Here is an 18340-nt window from a genome sequence, read left to right as displayed (position 1 = left end):
CGTCTTAGACTTACTTCATTGGAGGACTATGTGAGATGCAACAAATGTAGTATTAACCTTATTTTGAAATTTAAAGAAAATCTTATTTGTCTTATGTCGGATTTAAACTTAAAAGCTGTTTTTGGATTTGTTTTTGTTTATTAGCACATGAAATTTATGTTTTTTCAAACGGAGAGATTATTTGAAATAATTCCATGGTCTAAAAATGAATTACAATACGAAGATGTTACGCATTGTAACAAGTGTATATATATATATATATATATATATATATATATATATATATATATATATATATATATATATATATATACATATATATATATATATATATATATATATATATATATATATATATATATATATATATATATATATATATATATATATATATATATATTTATGTGTGTGTGTATGTAAATTTATATATATACGTATATATATATATATATATATATATATATATATATATATATATATATATATATATATATATATATATATATATATATATATATATATATATATATATATATATATATATGTATATATATATATATATATATATATATATATATATATATATATATATATATATATATATATATATATATATATATATATATATATATATATATATATATATATTTATATTCCAACATGACATTGAAATCGGAATAAACTGGACTGAAAAATTAGATCTAGTTTAATGTAACATGACAATTTTGTATAATTCAAACATAAGTTGGAAGTAAATTAGGTTAGCAATTATTGTTGAATATTTGTTTTGCTTGTTTTACTTATAATTTGAATTTTTCGAAACATATTAGATCGCTAAGTGCCTAGATGTGCTATGAAAATAGCAGATGAACGTGCTATGTGCGGGAAAACTATGTTGGGTACAAATACAAATGCATTGACAACATATTTGACAGCTTAAGCATCTATGCTTGACCTTGAATGTAGCGTCACCATGGCAATGGTTGTTATGCTAGAAAGTAAACAAATCGCGTAGGACCAAGAGTTTGGAATGTGCACGTAAATTGTAGCTTTTGAAATTGGCCAACAAATTGCAGCATCATATTTTTGATTAGCATGACTCTGTACTTTGATACTAAAGTGCAGTTTCTCGATAGTGAAGCTATTAGCACTGTCAGCTCATGGCATTCAGTGGAACCGATATTCGCTGTAGCCTCGTATAGCAATGAACGCGGAGGATCCGTTACCATCTTTGACGATACGGTATATAAATGCGTTATAGTTCTGTTATTAATGTCTAGCTCAAGGGAGGTTTCTTATTGCTTATTGCTTTGAAAATCACCGGCAGGGTATTCCGCTTCGAGACGTTTCATTCCCGGTTCACGCAACTTCTCAAGCAACAGTTTTGACTTGGCATCCGGAGCGTAAAATATTGCTGACAGGTTGGGAGAATGGTGAGATACATGCGTGGTTCGAGGGAAAGCGCGACTTTGCCACCGTCAATGGGCCTCACAAATCGCCAATCATGCTGCTGGAGTTCAGCGAAAAGGGTGGCCGAATCATCACTGCAGACGCGATGGGCGTTTTAACGGGGTGGCGATTCGATGGGCAGTCACAGTTTCTGACCATGTTCAATCACGATTTGCGTGATCCTCTGCTGCATATAACATTCCGCAAGTCAATTCAAAGCGCCAGCAGCAAGGAGCTGACAAATTTGGCCCGGTAGGCATCGGAATGTGAGCGATGAAGTAGGAAGCTTTGTTAAATTGAGGACTATGATTTCAGGGCAGCGGTTGCTGGTGATGAGGCGGCATTGGATCAGTTGACCAGCTGGAGACCTAGAACGGCTGTTCGTAACATGGCGCATGCCAGCGTACATGACAATTATTGTTTTTATGCGTGTACGCAGGCTGGCATTCTCTATTACATCAATCAAACTGGCACATGTACCGAGATAGTGCGTGGCGATAGCATTCCTATCACCCAAATATTGTGGCATCCAAAGCAGTAAGTATCTGGCGTCATTAGTTAGGTATGTTTTCATCAGTTGATTTCCTCTGGCTCGCTTTTTCCAGGGACTCAATAGTTATCCTGATGGAGGACATTACCATTGGTCACTATGAGGTGGATTCTAACGGACAAATCAGTGAGCTGGACCGGGTGAAGTTGTCGGGAAAAGTTTCCGGCTCGAAAAGCTCCATTACATGGGTTGCCGGATGTGCTTTGGCCATCTTGACGGGTGATTTGTCTGTGCGCATCTGGGATATCGAATCAAGCGACAATTATGTCCTCTCGATGGAGCTGACGACTGGTGCGCAGAAAATTGCTGGCAGTGATCGCGGCGTCGCTACTTCTACTGCACTGGAAGCGTTTACCTGTGTAGCTTATTGTACCGACACGCAGACGCTTAGTGCCGGATCAAGCCAAGGGAACCTGTACACCTGGCGGAGGGCGGCAGGAGGATATGGTCTGACGTACACAAATCCGGAGTGCCAATGGCAGCTGACGAACATGACTCCGGTACGTGGTACGATCAAGAGTCTAGTGTGGGGTACTACAGAGGCTAATCGTCCGTGCATGATGGTGAACTGCTTGTCCAGCGTATTCATCCTTAAAGAACAGTCTTTGCTTTCGGCCCATGCGCGTAACATTTGGGCAACGCAGAAAAAATCAAATGAGCTCCTCATCCGGCATTCCTGCGGCCGAGAAGCAGTACTGCGTACGGACAGCTCAATCATACACTTGGCACTGAACGAACTACACATTGTTGTCACAAATGGACGTTCAATTAATGTGTACCGCATCGAGCAGATTGGTCCATTGCGTCACGTGGGTCGTTCAGTTGCAATTAGTAGCAGTAGTGACACGTTTAGCAACTCGACAGGGGAGGCAGATACAAATGCGTTGCAAATTTCTTTTGTCCACAATTTTGCCGTGGATTGTGTAGCTGTTTTTCTGTACGAACAAAGCATAGTTGCTCTAGCTTCGGAGCATGTTAAAATTTATTCCTTAAGCGGTATTATTCTGCAGGAGATCGTGTTCAACGGTAACGAAGGTAGGTGCAGAGGCCCAATATTTATACTCAACACAACAAATTAAACATGTGAACCTTTTTTCCAACAGGTAAACCCATTGGTGTCGATTTGGTTGGTCCCTATCTTTCTGTGTTCACGCTAAACGGTTATATAAGATTGTATGATGTGTCGCGACACGAAATTCGGTTGTTAACACCGCCAAAGTGTGCTTATGATTTGTTCGAAAAGTTTGGCGAAATCATCATGGCGCGGACGAACGCGAATGGAACTTATGTTGCCTTAACTATCGCTAACGAACAACTGGTGCCGGATGGTAAAGTCTATCTATGGAACCTTGAGAATAATGTAATTAGCTCGCGCGAATTTTATACGAATGAGCAGCATAATCGAGGTCGATGGATGAAAAACACAGTTGATATGGCTGCCGGTGTTTCATTCGCCTCTTCGGGTACGCAATGCTTACCAATTAGATTTTTCTGGGACGCGGACGACGCGCGTTTGCTAGCATGTGAAACTAAACCTCTACCCAAGCAAATACCAGCAGTGCGCACTCTGCAACCGGAGTCGCAAATACATGTCATGTTCGTAGATACTCAAAGCTCAGAGTTAGCGGTGCTGGAAGTTTTGGAACCAGGCACCGTTGGTGGCGCAGCCTCTGCCCCGATCGAACAGCTGGAACTCATCGGTTTATGCGTGCCACATCTGATCGTATTGCGAAGAAACGAGATCGCGCGTCTGTCACTGAGAGATTTTAAAGGTCTAGATGACTGCGATTTGGCCACTCGTGAAATGGTGCTAAATTTCAGTCTGAACGTGGCTCAGGAGAATATGGACCAAGCATTCAGTTGTATCAGATCGCTTCGTTCCGACACGGTGTGGGCCAATCTTGCGCGACTTTGCGTCCAGACTGGGCGGTTGGATGTGGCCAAAGTTTGCCTCGGTCATCTACGACGTGCACGATCCGTTCGGGCGTTACGGCGCGCAATGGAAGATACGACACTAGAGCCTGAGGCGCGTGTAGCGGTGTTGGCAATCGAGCTGGGAATGCTGGATGAAGCGGAAGCGCTGTATAAACGTTGCGGTCGGTATGATCTGCTGAACAAACTGTATCAGGCTTCGGGGCGTTTCGAGGAGGCTCTAGAAGTTGCGGAGCACTTCGACCGCGTTCACCTGCGCAACACCTACCACAAATATGCCGAATGGCTAAAGGAGTGTGGCAAGACACAAAAGGCTATACAGTACTACGAGAGGACGAACAGTCTCATGCACAACATCAGTCAGCTGCTAATGGATGACCCGGCTGCGTTGAAGCAGTACATGCAGGCAACATCCAACCCGGAGCTGCTGCGATGGTGGGCGCAGTACGTCGAGAGCAGTGGTGACATGGAGGGGGCCTTCAAGATATATCAGCGATCGGGGGACTGGTTCTCGCAGGTGCGTATCCTGTGCTTTATTGGTCAGGTTGCTCGGGCCGACGAAATAGCGCGTGGTAGTGGCGATCGTGCTGCCTGCTACCATCTGGGGCGGTACTACGAGAATAGCGGCAAGCTCCAGGAAGCGATCCAGTTCTATGCTCGAGCGCAAACGTATGGGAACGCGGTGCGTATCTGTAAAGAGAATGATCTGTCAGATGATCTGTGGACGGTAGCGTGCACTGCTCGACCTCGCGATAAGGCTTCAGCGGCGGCGTATTACGAGGAATCTGGAGATTATCGCCGCGCGGTGGAGCTGTATCATCGAGCCGGAATGCTGCATAAAGCGGTTGAAATGGCCTTCAAATCGCAGCAACCCGAATCGCTGCAAGTGATCGCATCTGAGCTGGATGCCACGTCCGATCCTGACTTAGTGGCGCGTTGCGCTGATTTCTTCATCGGTATTGAGCAGCCGTACAAAGCGGTTCAGCTGTTGGCGAATGCGCGACAGCTGGCGAAGGCGTTGGCTGTTTGCGCCGAACATCACGTACCACTCACTGAGACACTTGCCGAGCTTTTGACACCTGCTAAGGACGATTTGCCAGAGAACGAACGTACAACGTTGCTGCTACGATTGGGCGAAATACTACAGGAGCAAGGAGATTATCACGCGGCGACTAAGAAGTTCACCCAGGCAGGCGACCGTGTACGAGCCATGAAAAGTTTGCTTAAATCAGGTGACACAGATAAGATTATTTTCTTCGCTGGTATGTCCCGGCAGAAGGAGGTGTACGTAATGGCTGCGAACTACCTGCAAGCGCTCAACTGGCAGAATGACGCCAAGATATTGAAAAACATCGTTACTTTCTATAGTAAAGGGCAAGCCTACAGTCAGTTGGCAAACTTTTACGCCAACTGTGCCCAGGCCGAAATCGATGAGTTCCGAGATTATGATAAGGCACTGAATGCATTGCAGGAGGCCTCCAAGTGCTTGGCTCGGGCGTCGTCCACTCCCTCCACTTCCCATCCAGCGGCACTCGACACTTTGCAACTGGCCATGGCCGAAGTGAGGCGTGTTATCGAGTTGCAGGATGCTACAGAGCGACGCGAGTACAGCAATGTCATCAAGCTGATTAAGGTGCGCTTGGAGGAAAATCAGGATCCGCCACCACCGGTACGTGTTTGGGATTTACTCACCTTGCTTGTAGAATGCTTGGTAGCAAGCGGACAGCACTCAGAGGCATTGTACTATGTGCGTGAATTGGCACAGCGAAAGCCGGACTGGTACCATCAGGAATTGTTGGATAAAGCTATTCTCGACCGACTGGTAGCAGATACTGGTGTCAATCTTGATCCGTACGTGAACGTGGCAAAGGTGAAGCGACCTGCGACGGCCACTATCTCAAGTATGAGCGACGACGAAGAGATACAAGAGCAGTTTGACTAGCAGGCTCTTGTTGCATTCCATATTTTTTTTATTGAAAGTGCAACTGTTTTCTTCTATATTGCTATTAGGAGTCGATTTTGCGCCTATCATCATACAGTAGGTCTATTTGCGTATTTATTAATATATTTATGAAATAAACTTATTAAACAATTTGAACTCATCATATCATGAGTATAATTTCTCAATAAATCAACCCATATCTTGTAAACAAACATCACCCTTGTTGTGAGTTTTTATTCCTCTTCTGCTTCGAAAGAACTATATTCTACTAGTTTTTCGCTTTTAATGTAATTGTTTGAAATTTGTACTGTTTTTTTTGCAATACGAAGAACTGATGAAGCGCTATCATATTGTAACTATTAACATGCATATAACTCATAAAATATGCTCGAAAGAAACTTATTTGTAACGTCTTAAGCAGGTCTAATCGATATTCTTCTGTTAATCATGTAGCACAACAGAAACAATGTAGTTACCAAAAGTAGAACTCATCGTGGATCCGGATGAAAGTTGACTCGCGTGTGACATCGTATGTATGCTGAAATCGCACTGAACCAGTTAGCACGATGCCGTTTCACAAATGATATGCCTGCTGCTAAAACCTGTTGAGCAGAAATGAGCGAAGGTTCTATTTCACACTAATCTCGAGCCGTGCGTAATTGGAAACGCAAAGCAATCCAAGCGGTGCCGATTGTCATCTGCAGAGATCCAGAGATCGGTTTCTGTTAGCATACAATTGATGCTCTGCGTTCTCCTCTGGCCTACAACGTAATTAGCTGGAACTCGTGGCTCTCGAGCATAAATCCCTAAACAGAGCGTCTCGTCGGGTTTTGCTCCAACCCTTTTAGGGGGCTGACTCAGACAGCTCGAGCGTACCTACGCCAGTCCACCTAAGCACGAGGGCGTCACACGTGCCTTCACAAACATAGCCGAGCATGTCTCGTTTCGCCGCATGGCGTTCCGTTTGATGTTTGGTAATTAAATTTAAACAGTTGTTACTTGCCAAGAATTAACATTCTAACACCTTTGAAGCACCGACGTCTGGGGTGCACATGTTACCTTGAGCATCTTGCAGATGGACCGAGCAGATGGGCTATCTCCGGACACGGTGAGATTGAAATCTGGGGCCGGGGTGTTAGGCCCATCAGAACCGGCTGAGCATGGTGGTTCGAGGGCCCGAAGTCGCAGCCAGGTGATCAGCGTGGTGTTGCTGGGTTGCGGTATTTTTGGAGCATACCCTTCACGTTCAGCGCACCTTTCGGTTTGATGTTGTTTGCTTAATCTTTGCAAAGTACGGGACCATTTATCGACCCGTGGGTCTTAGGCGCATCCCAGCCCACGGCGGGGTTTTAGGTCGCAGCCATTCCGGCAAACTCCAACATCCAACGTCCAACGAACGATGTCTAATCTTGGCCTACGTGAGTGGTGTCCCATCGGATCCGACCGGGGCATCGGTTCTCGCACCGGCGACCGCACCGTCTGTGGTTGGCACTAGTTTTTGGTCCTTTTGTCCTTCGGCGATGCGTGTCCTCTCTGGCAGCCGAGAACGGACCGAGGGAGAGTGCTCCAGAACGGACACGAACAAAAAAAAGGATCAAAACACGAAAAAATGACATGTAGTAAACTGCTTTTTGATGGAGTGGCAAAAGAGATGCCAGAACAAACGAAACGTCTCCCATCTAGCGCTTCGTTTCCGCACTCGAGCCCGAAATAAAGCGGCTACCGGGCGTACGCTACTGGTCCAGTGGCTGGTGACAAATCGGATGCGAGCGAATGAAAGCGTAAATCTGTTTTTATTTGACTAACAGCTCGAAGCTTCTTTTTGTGTGTCATGCCGGGCATTAGCACATCGTAGGAAAACTATCTCCGTCTTGTGCAGCAGTTCACCACAGGAGTAGTGGGTGCCAGTTGCTCCCGTTCCCAGCGAGCGCTTGATGAGAGCGGGATATTGCGTACCATCTCCAAAGGTTGCCCGGCAAAGTCCGGTGTCTCCGGTGTGGCCAGAAGAAGCCCTACCGAAGAAGGCACACGCCGGCAGTTTGTGGTTTGTAGGCAACTTTTTAAGCACTTTCCGGTAAGGCAGCGCGTGCTCTCATTATTTGCTCCGTGCCCTGCTCGGTTCCCACATGGTCCGGGAACTTTAAGGCGTATGGGGTTTGCGAACGAGAGCCAACCGAGAAGTACGTCCCGCACAATCGCAATCACACGGCGAACGCCCGGAATGGGATGAAGTTTCGCCCCTTAGAGAGTCATTCGGGTGCGAAGGTGGGTAGGTCTCTAATTTACATCTGGCAGAAATTAACCATCCCATCGAGGGCCGTCCGAGGCCTACCATGCGTTATTCTTATCGGATGTGGGCTGTGGAGCGACCTCCGGTGCCATAATCGCTGCTCGTCCGCAAGGCAAATAATCCTGGTTCCGCCTAACGACCATCCTTCAATGGTCAGAAGAAATTAGATGCAAGGCACCGGTCTTCGTTGTGTCTTGTGTTTCGAGGCGGTCTCTCGGAGCAGATGAACGTACGGGCTTAGGCGTTGCCGACCTGGAACGGGCTACAGTCTGATACCGTCCATTAAACGCTGCCCGAGCCGACAACGTACGGATCGGCGATGATGCGTAATGCCTCAGGCTGTCTTATTTCGTTCGTGTGTTTTATATTTTTCCCGGAAAGCTGTAACTCCTGATGTAAGCTAACGAACCGGGTTTGCGTCGTCTCGATTAACCGTGACGCTGCGTTTGGGTTGTTTTTTTTTTAATTTAATCTTCGTGACCGTCGAACATGTGTGCCTTATAGGTGCTCTCTGGTGTCGAGGAGCGATTACTGCCTTCCGTGAGCCTCAGTTCGTTGACGTCAGCTTTCAACCCACGCTCCCTAATTATGGAGGTTAATTGGCGGAAGCAGTGCATTTAAGTTGGCATGCAGTTTGTTTTTCGTGCAACCATTCCGGCCCAGTGCACCGAGCCACGCCGCAGGATCGGATTTTACGGCCTCGTCGGTGCCACTGGCACTTGAAGTGAGTTTCGCCCAACCGGCGTGCGGCCGGCTTTCTGATCCGTTTGGGTGGTCGAGGCGAAAAAAAATGAAAGCTAAAAACGAGAACCAAAGTTGAGTCAAACTGTACGGCGCAGCGAAAACTCGAGCCGGAAAACTCGAACGCATGGCCCGCCGGCGTATCCTTGAGAGTGCACCCGTTCGCATCAATAGTCAATCGAGTGGGGCCGCAGGAGAAAGTTGGACGAGAGTCGAACCTCCGGCCACGGAAACAAGCGTAAAGATTGGCTTCATTCAAATTCGTTGTGATTGGTTCGGGAGTTGGGTGGGCGTTCGCTCTCTTCAGCGGCCAACCGGCCCTTCGAGCCCATCGAATGGGATCGAATCCGGTTCGGCCAAGTCGCCCGGTTTGTGGGTGGGGGTGGGGAGCAAAAAAAACTTTTTCCTTATGCGGCCCTTCCACAGGAGATCCGGTGGTCCTCGGTTGGATCGATGGTTCCCCAACCCGCCAGTGGTCGTGATTCCGGCCATCGAACGCCTCCGTAATGGAAGGGAACTGTTTGTTAAGGGCATGGGAGGAATTGAGTAGCTACACACAAAAACACACACACACACATAAGCGGCCTCTGTTCTAGCTGAGTAGAAAAGGAGTATCAGCGGGAGGCACGGAGGTGAAAAAGGGAACAAATTAAAAGAAAAAAAGTAATCCATAAACTAGTGGGTTGTTGTTTCACCAAATCCGAATAGAATTAAGCGCTCGGATGTCGAACTTTCATCTGCACGTGTGGTGAAGGGCAAGGGTCCAGGAAAGGGTGCAATTGTGCGGGAAGTTTTGTAACGAAGGGCCACAGGCAGGGAGGACGCTTGGCGTTTTTTTTCTCTCTCCCATTCCTTCCGCAACCATTACGGATCACGAAACGCGCGATGGCAAAAAATAAACCCACAGAAAACTTGCATGCATCGCAGCTCCATGTGTTTTTCCAGCAGTTTACAAACGCACTCATGCCGCTTGCATGCGAGGGTTCATCCTTCGCGGGGAGGGTTGGGCACGTTAGGGTGGCTTAGTCCTTCGATTTGTGTTTGCACAATTCAGAATCCAGCGGGCTAGTGGCGTGGGGTATGATAATTCCTTCACATGATTCCGAGTAAGAGCACGCCTTCTCTAGCGTTGATGGCAGCAACTGAGGTTCGCAAAAAAAGGAAGAAAAAAGATGAAGTTGATTCCTATTATTTCCGGTGAGGTGATTGCGGTAACCAGCGCCAGATGGTTTCACAGTGCGTTAGTTTTTCGCTGTTCACCATTTTCACTACCGTCCCGGCCGCACTGCTGATGCTTGGCGAGTTTTAAGTGCCGTCAAATCATTAGACCAGCGTTTCTCAAACGCGTCCTTTGAGCGGCTGATGTGCGAGATTTGAAGGATCCTCTCGGTAAAGCGCACACGGAGGTTTAGAGACACTGGCAGGATGGGCACCACAGGAGCAAAAGAAAACTCCAGCGCCATTTAGCGGGAGAGAAAAACAGCGAACTAACAAACAAGATATCCGCCCAAGAGCCATCTGGTTCCTGGTTTCACCGGAATCGGGTCTTTCGCGGCGTCCAAAGGCACTTCGCGAGCACCACCAACCTGCCAGCAAGGCGTTAAGCGGAAGCGCCCGACTTTCTAGCGTGGCTCCAAAGTCAACTTAAAGCTAAGTGAATTGAGATGTGTCATCAGCGAGCGGCAGCTATCGAGAGCATCGGCGATGGTGGCATTTTGCGGACATGATCGGTGAACGGGCTCCGAACCGCGGCACCTGACTGGAGGGTCTAATGTTTTCACTTTACCTAGCCACTGAAATCTACACAAAAGATATTTTAAGTCCATTATGTAAATTACGCTTTTCACGCTTGCAGCGTGCGGCGGCTCTAGCGCTTGCATGCCATTAGGCGTGAGAACGTTCTGGCGTGGTTATGGTGTTGGCACCCGTCGGTTGGCAGGCGAGTCCTTCCGGCAGGATCACGGACCAGTCGCAACAACACGTGCACGTGAGTATGTGGAGCGGTGATGAGCATGTAATTGAATGATTCGGAGTGTGCTCCAGCACTAGAAACGACGACAGCGAGCAGGAAGGCAATGGCGATCCGGAAAAGGCATTCCCATTTGACCTCACTCTTGGGGCCGCTGAATCCCCTTCGAACGGTAGAGTCTGAGTGCGGGGTTTGCTTTTCGACACGCAAAACAATGCTGTGGTGAAGGTTTAGGACTTCGGTACCATCGTGAGCACGCCAAACAGCAGTAAAAGAAAACGGTTCTTGCCAGCAGCATCAGCCTTTCCCAGTGGTGCAATCCTTTGGCTATTTTTAAGAAGTCGCACCGGAAGAGACCCCGGGCAAAGCGGAAGCCTTTTTGTCTGCGAGTGCTCTGCTTGAGTTGGTTGTTTTTGCAGGAAGCTGGTGGGTTTTTCGGTCGATTGAGCTAATCAAACCTATTGCCCTGCTCTGTGCAGAACGTCCATCGTATCCGTGTTTTCTAAGGGATCGGACCGGTTCTAGCGGCTCGCGAGTGGCTTCGGAGTCCTGGGCCGGGACAAGATGTGTTATTAGTCACATGGTTGGTTGGGATGATGTCCTACTCGTCACTTGCTCAACTGCCCGAAGCGTTTCGTGCCAGCAGCCAATCGAATGTACGGTGCACGTTTTGAGGGAGAAAACGTTGTGCTACACCATTCTTGAAGCGACTTCAGGAGCACTCCTTTGGGTATAACCGACGAACGAGAATGGTCGGTGAACAATTTGCAATTATTTCGGGAGTAGTTGTACCATCGACAAAACATTCGCCCATCGTTAGCCCTGCAATGTCGATCGGTGCGTTTTTCCAACAAGATGTTCATTAAAAACCAATTCCGTAAGCGCACACACTGCCTTTTTGGTCGGCTTTCAAGCGGCATGCTGCAGGTAATCGAGCCACATTTCGCTCAACGTTGTCGTGTAGCTTGTTATGCTTTGCGATGTGTGCTACAACGTCTCCGCTGCTCAGGTGCCTTTGCTTGTGCTTCCGTAACGAGCGCTTTATTGGGGATGAACAGCCAAAACAAAGCAAAGGGTTTGGCTCCGTACTCTTGACCTGCCGGTTGTCGACCGAAGACATTCACCGACAGAAGGCAAACGAACGGTAGAGCGCAAGAATGCGAGATGCCGATTTGAAGGTATCATTCCGTGCCAGCTAAGCTGTTTGGTGGAATGGGATCTCGGAAAATGCGCCCTAATGCAAACCGTTTAATAATAAAACCGTGCGAACGTATGCCAACGTGGTAGCCGTATTCCTCAACGAGCCGGAATTCGACTCAACGGCGCATAATGCTAATTGCATGCACATTTCCCTGCCACTCGGTTGTGAACGCATCGCAAGGGCTTGCTTGCCGCCCTCATCGAAGAGGCCCTTTTTTTCGCCGCGTACCACCTAGTGTATCTTATTTGGAGTGTCCGAAAAACTTCCTTCAACCGGTTGGTCGGGCTGCCAGCCGTGGGAAGGTCAGGCGCTTTCGGCCGCTTTCATCTTATTTGCCTCTCCCTGGTCTCGTGATCGTTTTGTGACGCGCTAATCTTACGGCCAAAAAGCGAGCAATTAGCTAATTACTCAACCGTATGCAGCCCCGGGTTCGCTGCAGAGCTGACGATAATTTTCAGCGCCAGCGTGAAGGGCACACTGAAGGAAACGGGCTGCATGCCCTTCCGCGGGGGTTGGCAGAAAAGTCGTTCGCTCTTCGTCGCTGCAACTCGCTCCTTGCGTGAAATGCAACCGGCGAGCCACCGTCGTCCTTTCCATCCATCGGCCGCTACAAATGTATATGCGAGAGCGGGAATCGAGCCGGAACCAAGCGAACCAGGAAGGCGGGTCGGAAAAAAAAGCTGGCGAGGGAAAACAAAAAAAAAACAACCCCCGGCGCAAACCGTGAGCATTTGGGGGTGGGGTGGAAAATCCTGCGACTAACTTTGATCATCTCCCGAAACGTCTCGGCCCGGAAAAGCGAGGGCGACCGGCCGGCTGAAACGACGTCGCGCTGTTTAAGGATTTTCATTTCTATAAATAAAACTTTTTAGAAGCCAAAAACTCTTCGCTCACTTCACCAAATGGGTGGGGGTAAGGAAGGGGGGGGGGGAGGCGGACTTTTCCGGGCTCCCGCCCGGGACGCGAATGGTTTGCAAATGTTGGTCCGGATGCCTGAGCATTGCGGTTCTCTTTCCGGCCACCAGCAGGAGCAGCGTTTTTCCCGGTTTTGGCAAGTGGGGGTGCTTTCGGGTGTAACATTTCGTCCCTCGTAAACTTGCCCTTCTTTCCCCCTCTCTCCTTGGTCGGTGGTTGAGCTTGTTTCTGTTCGTCCTGCGGGTGCGGTTCCATCCCGTTGCGATACCAGCAGCTAGGCCATTCGCACGAGCGGTGACTATTTTGGTTTGCTGGCGCACTTTAAACGTAAAATCTCATTTCCTCGCTAAGCGTTATTTCCCCCTTCTCACTCTCTCTCCTTATCTCTCTCTCTCTTTCTCTCGTGCTCCACTTAAGCGTGGTAGTCCCAGGGCAGAAGGGTCGTCTGTACGTAGGACTCCTTGTGTTGCTTGGTTCCAGCGTTAGCGTTCGCCTAGCTGAACGGATCGAACCGATTTGCCGGGTTCTCGTCCATGATGCCGATGCACCACTGCAGAAAGTGCATCGGGAAACGCATCGGGCAAGAGGATGACAAATTTGCGATGCATTGCGTGCGGTAGGGCGAAAAGATCCGACCAACAAAAAAAACATTAACGAAACCACCAACAACTGGAAACCATCCTTCGAGAAGTTGATCGGGGGAGGGAAAAAAAGGAAAGTTGTAAATTTTCCCGCCAAAGAAACGGACTCGAGTGGTTCCGACGGTCGGACGATGAGGAATATATTCTTATTTTGCAATAGCCCCGAGATTTGTGGCATTTTCATTGCAGCTTGTCTCCTTGGCCGAGGCTGGGTCCGGCGAGTGCTTTTATTCGGAGTACGGTTCGGAGAATAATTTTCCTAATGAGGCTCGCTCGAAGTTTTGTAGCTCGAAGCGAGGGCCAACAGTTGACTACGCAGGTCCTGCGGGCGAGGACGCTGCTGTTCGATCAACGGAAGCTCACCACACCGACAGCATCCCGGTGGCAAACGACGAGGAAAAAAAACCTTGCTTTGGTGCGCTTTTTTGCGTTTTATGCCATTTCCGTTGGCTCGCCATGGTGGACAAGCATGGCGACAATTAGATGGATAAGACCGGTTGAGTAGAGGAGAGAGAGGTGCAATGGTCGAAACAAAAAGTGCCCACAGAGGATGGGTCGTGAAAAAAAGGAAACCCGCGCCCAGGAAGCCTGCAAAATAAGCAAATTCAATCCGAGAAAGCGGTGGGAGGACGAATAGTGTAGCGGTTCCTATGTGAAAGAGAGAGAGAAAGAGAAAGAGTAGTTTCTACGCCTTCCAGCGCGCCTTATCCCAGCACTCGAGGGAACGCTTAAACAAATTAGTTCAAGACACCGGTTCCGAGACGGAGTGCGAGCGCCAAGGACGAACTTTTCTCCCGGCGCACGGAGCGTGCCCGCCAGCGGCGTTGCAGGACCACCGGTAGCCGGCTTGGGATGTTTTGAAAAATTACTTGCAACTTGTTAATTAATTTATGATTCGTAATTTATTGGACCCGGGCTGGGGAAATCGAACGGTGCCATCGGCAGCTCGGAACGTCCTGGAATGCATCGTCGGAAAAGGCGCCAGCCGAGTACGGGAGCGGAAAAAAGCGGCAACTTTGATAGAGTTTGGAAGTCAAACAAACTTTACGCCCACCCACTACGATGCACCGGCGCACACGTGCCCGCACACACACAAGCACACACAGCTACTTAAAGTACACCGAGTGCAGCGGCGAGTCCTGTGAGTAATTTAGTGTTGCGACAGCCGAGCTCGGGAACGATGGAGGCGCCTGGTTGTGGTGTTGGGGAGATTTTTGTGTCTTTTCGGTTTACGCCCGGGCTGCAGGGCTGCCCTTTTTGTGCCCTTTTTTTCCACCTCTGCATGCCCAAAGTTTCGCCCACTTTCGGGGCACTTCTGTTCCATGGGCAAATACATCTATTTTTCCATTAGGTACTTTAGCGCCGGGCGAATCGGAGACGCTCGTGCCGTTCCTGCTTTGCTGGTTTTCCCCGAGTTTTCCCCCTCCAGATCGGTGGTTCTTTTTCCGCTTTGCACGTGCACCACCATCCCGAGCCGAGCGAGGGTTCATTACTGATTGTTGCCGTTCGAAAAGGGCGAACCCTACGGCACGTTTGCAGCAGCTCGCCGAATGTGTTCCTATTCGTTTTAATTAAATGCATTTGACGCACCGTCTCCGCCCGCTCAGGCGGACTTTTCGTTTCGGTTTTTTTCTGCTCTCTTTCTCTCTCTTAAGGGCAAGGTATCGACAAAGCAATAAATTCAAGAGGGTTCTATTTATCTCGGACGACTTATTGCTGCTGCAACCGGAGCAGGCCGCCGTGCCAGGGTTCCGGTGTTTGGAACCGCCGTGACTCGGAGGCGGCCTGGTTGCAGCGAGCTGCCCTTTTTGCACCGGGCCAACCCTCGGGAAGTGGGCAAATATTGGCACTCTGCACGTTTGAAGTCACCGAACCCGGCCCCCACGGGAGTGGAGCGTTCCGTTTAAGCGCATTTTTCCTCGAAAGATTTGCTCCAGAAGCCCGGTCGGCCTTCCGGGAAGCCAGGCTGCGGGGTGTAATATATTTTTAAGAGCGTGTCTATGCTGTCCTATGCTGCGGCAGCATCGGCAACCGATGGCCGGTTCGAGCTCCGGTTCGATTGCGTACCGGCCTTCAGCAATCAATTAAACCTTCCGCTTGGTTCCGGGCACACGAGTGGACTTGTGATTCCTGCTGCTAAGGATCGAACCTCCTGACCAGGGGGTCTTGAATAAACTCTCTCCATCGATTTGCAGTGTGTGTTTGGAAGACGATGGCGCTGGGTTTCCGTTAGCCACTCTGGGGTATTATTTGCCTCATGGTCGGGGTTGGGTTGATGCAGGCGAATCAAACAGGCAGCACTGTAAGATGACACATAGCTTGCTTTAGCAGCAGCCTCCACTCTAGCTCGCTGCGTTCCGCTTGAAAGTCAGCAGAAATCCGAGCGTAATTTGTCATCAAATACGTCCAATTTGTTATCGGGTGAAAGGGCAAAGAAAAATGTGCACAACCGTGCAAGCAGCCCGGCAGCATCTTCGCCATCTTGTTGTGTGTGTGTGTGTTGTTTCGCTTCGCAACACATCTTTTATTCATCGTAAGCCCAATTGTCATCGGTACCTTTGGTGAGGTACCTGTGGGAGAGAGGTTGGTTGAAAGGCACGTGGAAAACCCAAGCATCCCGTGAATGAAGTAACACCTTGCCACTTCACCGGCGTCAACACATTTCACTCACCAAAATTGCTCGCGTTCCGATGGTGCTCTCGGCAGGAGGAAAAAAACCCCTTTCACAGGCAAAACCACCAGGCGCTGCTATTGGGTGGTGTGAAAAAAAAACCATAGACGTCACGCCAAGGCTTTCCACGCAAGCCTTTTCCCCGGATCCGCACGTCTCCTTCCGGCGATGATTGTGATGTAATGATGTTTCCCGCGTTCTGACATAACCCCAATAATGCTGTTACACATATTTATATGCCTTTCGGCGGGCGACAATCCGCATCCCGATACCACCGAACAAATCCTACCGTAACGCAATAAAGCCTGGCCCCGGAATGTAGCAAACTCGCTCGGCAGCACGCAATGGCGCGCATGAATGGCGGTAATCGGAAGCGTCGGGTTGGCGATGGTTACGCGCGTTTGGCAGTCTATTTATCATGCACCTCATTGGGAAGATTACACAAACAGCATTTCGGCGAGTAACCACTTAACGACTCGTGTGGTTCGCGTTCGCGAAGGGTGCGTACGGTGGGAGCTTTGTTTGTTCTGTTTTTTTTTCCACCCCTCAACAAAGGGCACGCGCCGAAGTTCACGCGATGGTAACGGCTTCATGAATAAAATATAAACGTCTCTAGCCAGCTGCATTGACCTCGATTGATGCCACAGCCTCGGCGAGCGGCCATAAAACCACGAACGCACCGTTGTCTGGTGGTGCAGCAGTTGAATCGCTTAGTTCGATTCGAACGCGACGATTTGAGCCGGCTAGCCGATCATCCGTGCCACCTCCAACCATCGTCGGAAGCTGACAGGAAGCTAAAGTAGTTCTTTTACGGTCGGGTGAGAGCTCCTTTCGCTGATCCATAAAATACCGCTGGTGGCTTTACGAGTCGCGGGCTGGCTTAGTGCTGGGCTGAAGGAAGGCAAGGCACGCCGCCGGAAACCCCAATTCGATTTTCGTTGACGCCGAATAGAGCCATCAAAGATCATGTCACGGTGCGCGACGATGAGCCGTCGGCTGACGTCCTTGCAGAGAAGGCTTCGAAGGCAGCCTAGGGATTGAATTCGATTGTAATAGCGGAAGACGGGCGAGATCCACTTTTTATGCCGTTGTCACGGGCCAATATACGCACGAGCCGAGTGAAGGAGAGAGAGAGAGATAGAGAGGGAGAGAGAGAGAGAGAGAGGTAGATTGGCTAGAAGAGGGATCCGATTAGGGCAGGAAGGTCGAAGGGCGTTTGACGCCGGTGCGTAGGATGAAGCGCTCGAATGTTCGCCCTCGCCAAAGTCGCACTCTTCATCTGGCGCTTCCGGTAGGATTTTCTCACCCCGCAAAGTGCTCCGGTCCCTTTTTCCGGTACGGTTCGACGCGCCTCGACACGCTTTTTTTCCCCTTCATTTCACCGTCGTTAGTACCTGTGTGTTCCCCGGCGGGCGTCGACGCCGGTGTAATCAAATTAAGAAGATTAAAGGAATTGATAAGGATATGGAGGGAAAAGTGTTTTCCACCGTTTCTTTCCGATTGCGATCGCGAAGCATGGGACCGGTGGGATGCGCATCGGGCGTGCGAAGGGGATAAAGGAAAAATAGAAAGAGAGAGAAAGAGAGAGAGAGAGAGAGAGAGGGAAAGAGAGAATGAAAAACCAAAAGTAGAAACGATGGAACGTCACCCGACCCGAGGGCGTCCGTGAAGCAATGGCATACAAAAATGGGTGTGCGGGTGGGTTGAATGGATGGTGGGTTAGGAGGGGGGAGTGGCTGCGGGGGTGATGGAAGAAGGCACACCAGGTTTGGGGACAGGTGTACAAATGGTGACAGCTCCATCTACACGTGTAACAATGTGTCGCAGTAGCGCCGCCTGGGACCAGCGACAGTGCTGTCAAACCCGCTTCGACACGCCTGACCGGGTGAGCCTTTTTGGGGGGGCCTTTTCATTTTGGCTTCATTTGCCTCCACTCCTGGCTGCTCACGCAGGTTCTTCGCAGGGTTGGTTCTTCCTCGCCGGGGCGATAAATTTCCCCCAGCTTCGCACGCACGGTGGAAAACGCTTTCCACGCGCGT

At 49.3% G+C, this 18340-nt stretch overlaps 1 protein-coding gene across 1 annotated transcript; it reads left to right on the top strand.

Annotated features, from left to right (window-relative positions):
• Nucleotides 1-1095: 1095 nt before the first annotated feature.
• Nucleotides 1096-5873, top strand: LOC128728887 (intraflagellar transport protein 140 homolog). Its single transcript, XM_053822537.1, has 5 exons — nucleotides 1096-1242; nucleotides 1328-1701; nucleotides 1765-1986; nucleotides 2055-3034; nucleotides 3103-5873. Exons 1-5 carry the CDS (start codon nucleotides 1096-1098, stop codon nucleotides 5871-5873), a joined length of 4494 nt encoding a protein of 1497 aa, XP_053678512.1.
• The last annotated feature ends 12467 nt before the right edge of the window (nucleotides 5874-18340 follow it).

Source organism: Anopheles nili, chromosome X, assembly GCF_943737925.1.
Source record: "Anopheles nili chromosome X, idAnoNiliSN_F5_01, whole genome shotgun sequence".
Taxonomy (NCBI): domain Eukaryota; kingdom Metazoa; phylum Arthropoda; class Insecta; order Diptera; family Culicidae; genus Anopheles; species Anopheles nili.
This window is presented reverse-complemented; position numbering and strand designations above follow the sequence as displayed.

Excerpts from the sequence above, each read along its gene's own strand:
- LOC128728887 (XM_053822537.1), top strand. The coding sequence starts at position 1,096 with ATGACTCTGTACTTTGATACTAAAGTGCAGTTTCTCGATAGTGAAGCT. Across the intron at positions 1,243-1,327 it reads TTACCATCTTTGACGATACG|GGTATTCCGCTTCGAGACGT; the intron begins GTATATAAATGC and ends AATCACCGGCAG. Across the intron at positions 1,987-2,054 it reads ATATTGTGGCATCCAAAGCA|GGACTCAATAGTTATCCTGA; the intron begins GTAAGTATCTGG and ends CGCTTTTTCCAG.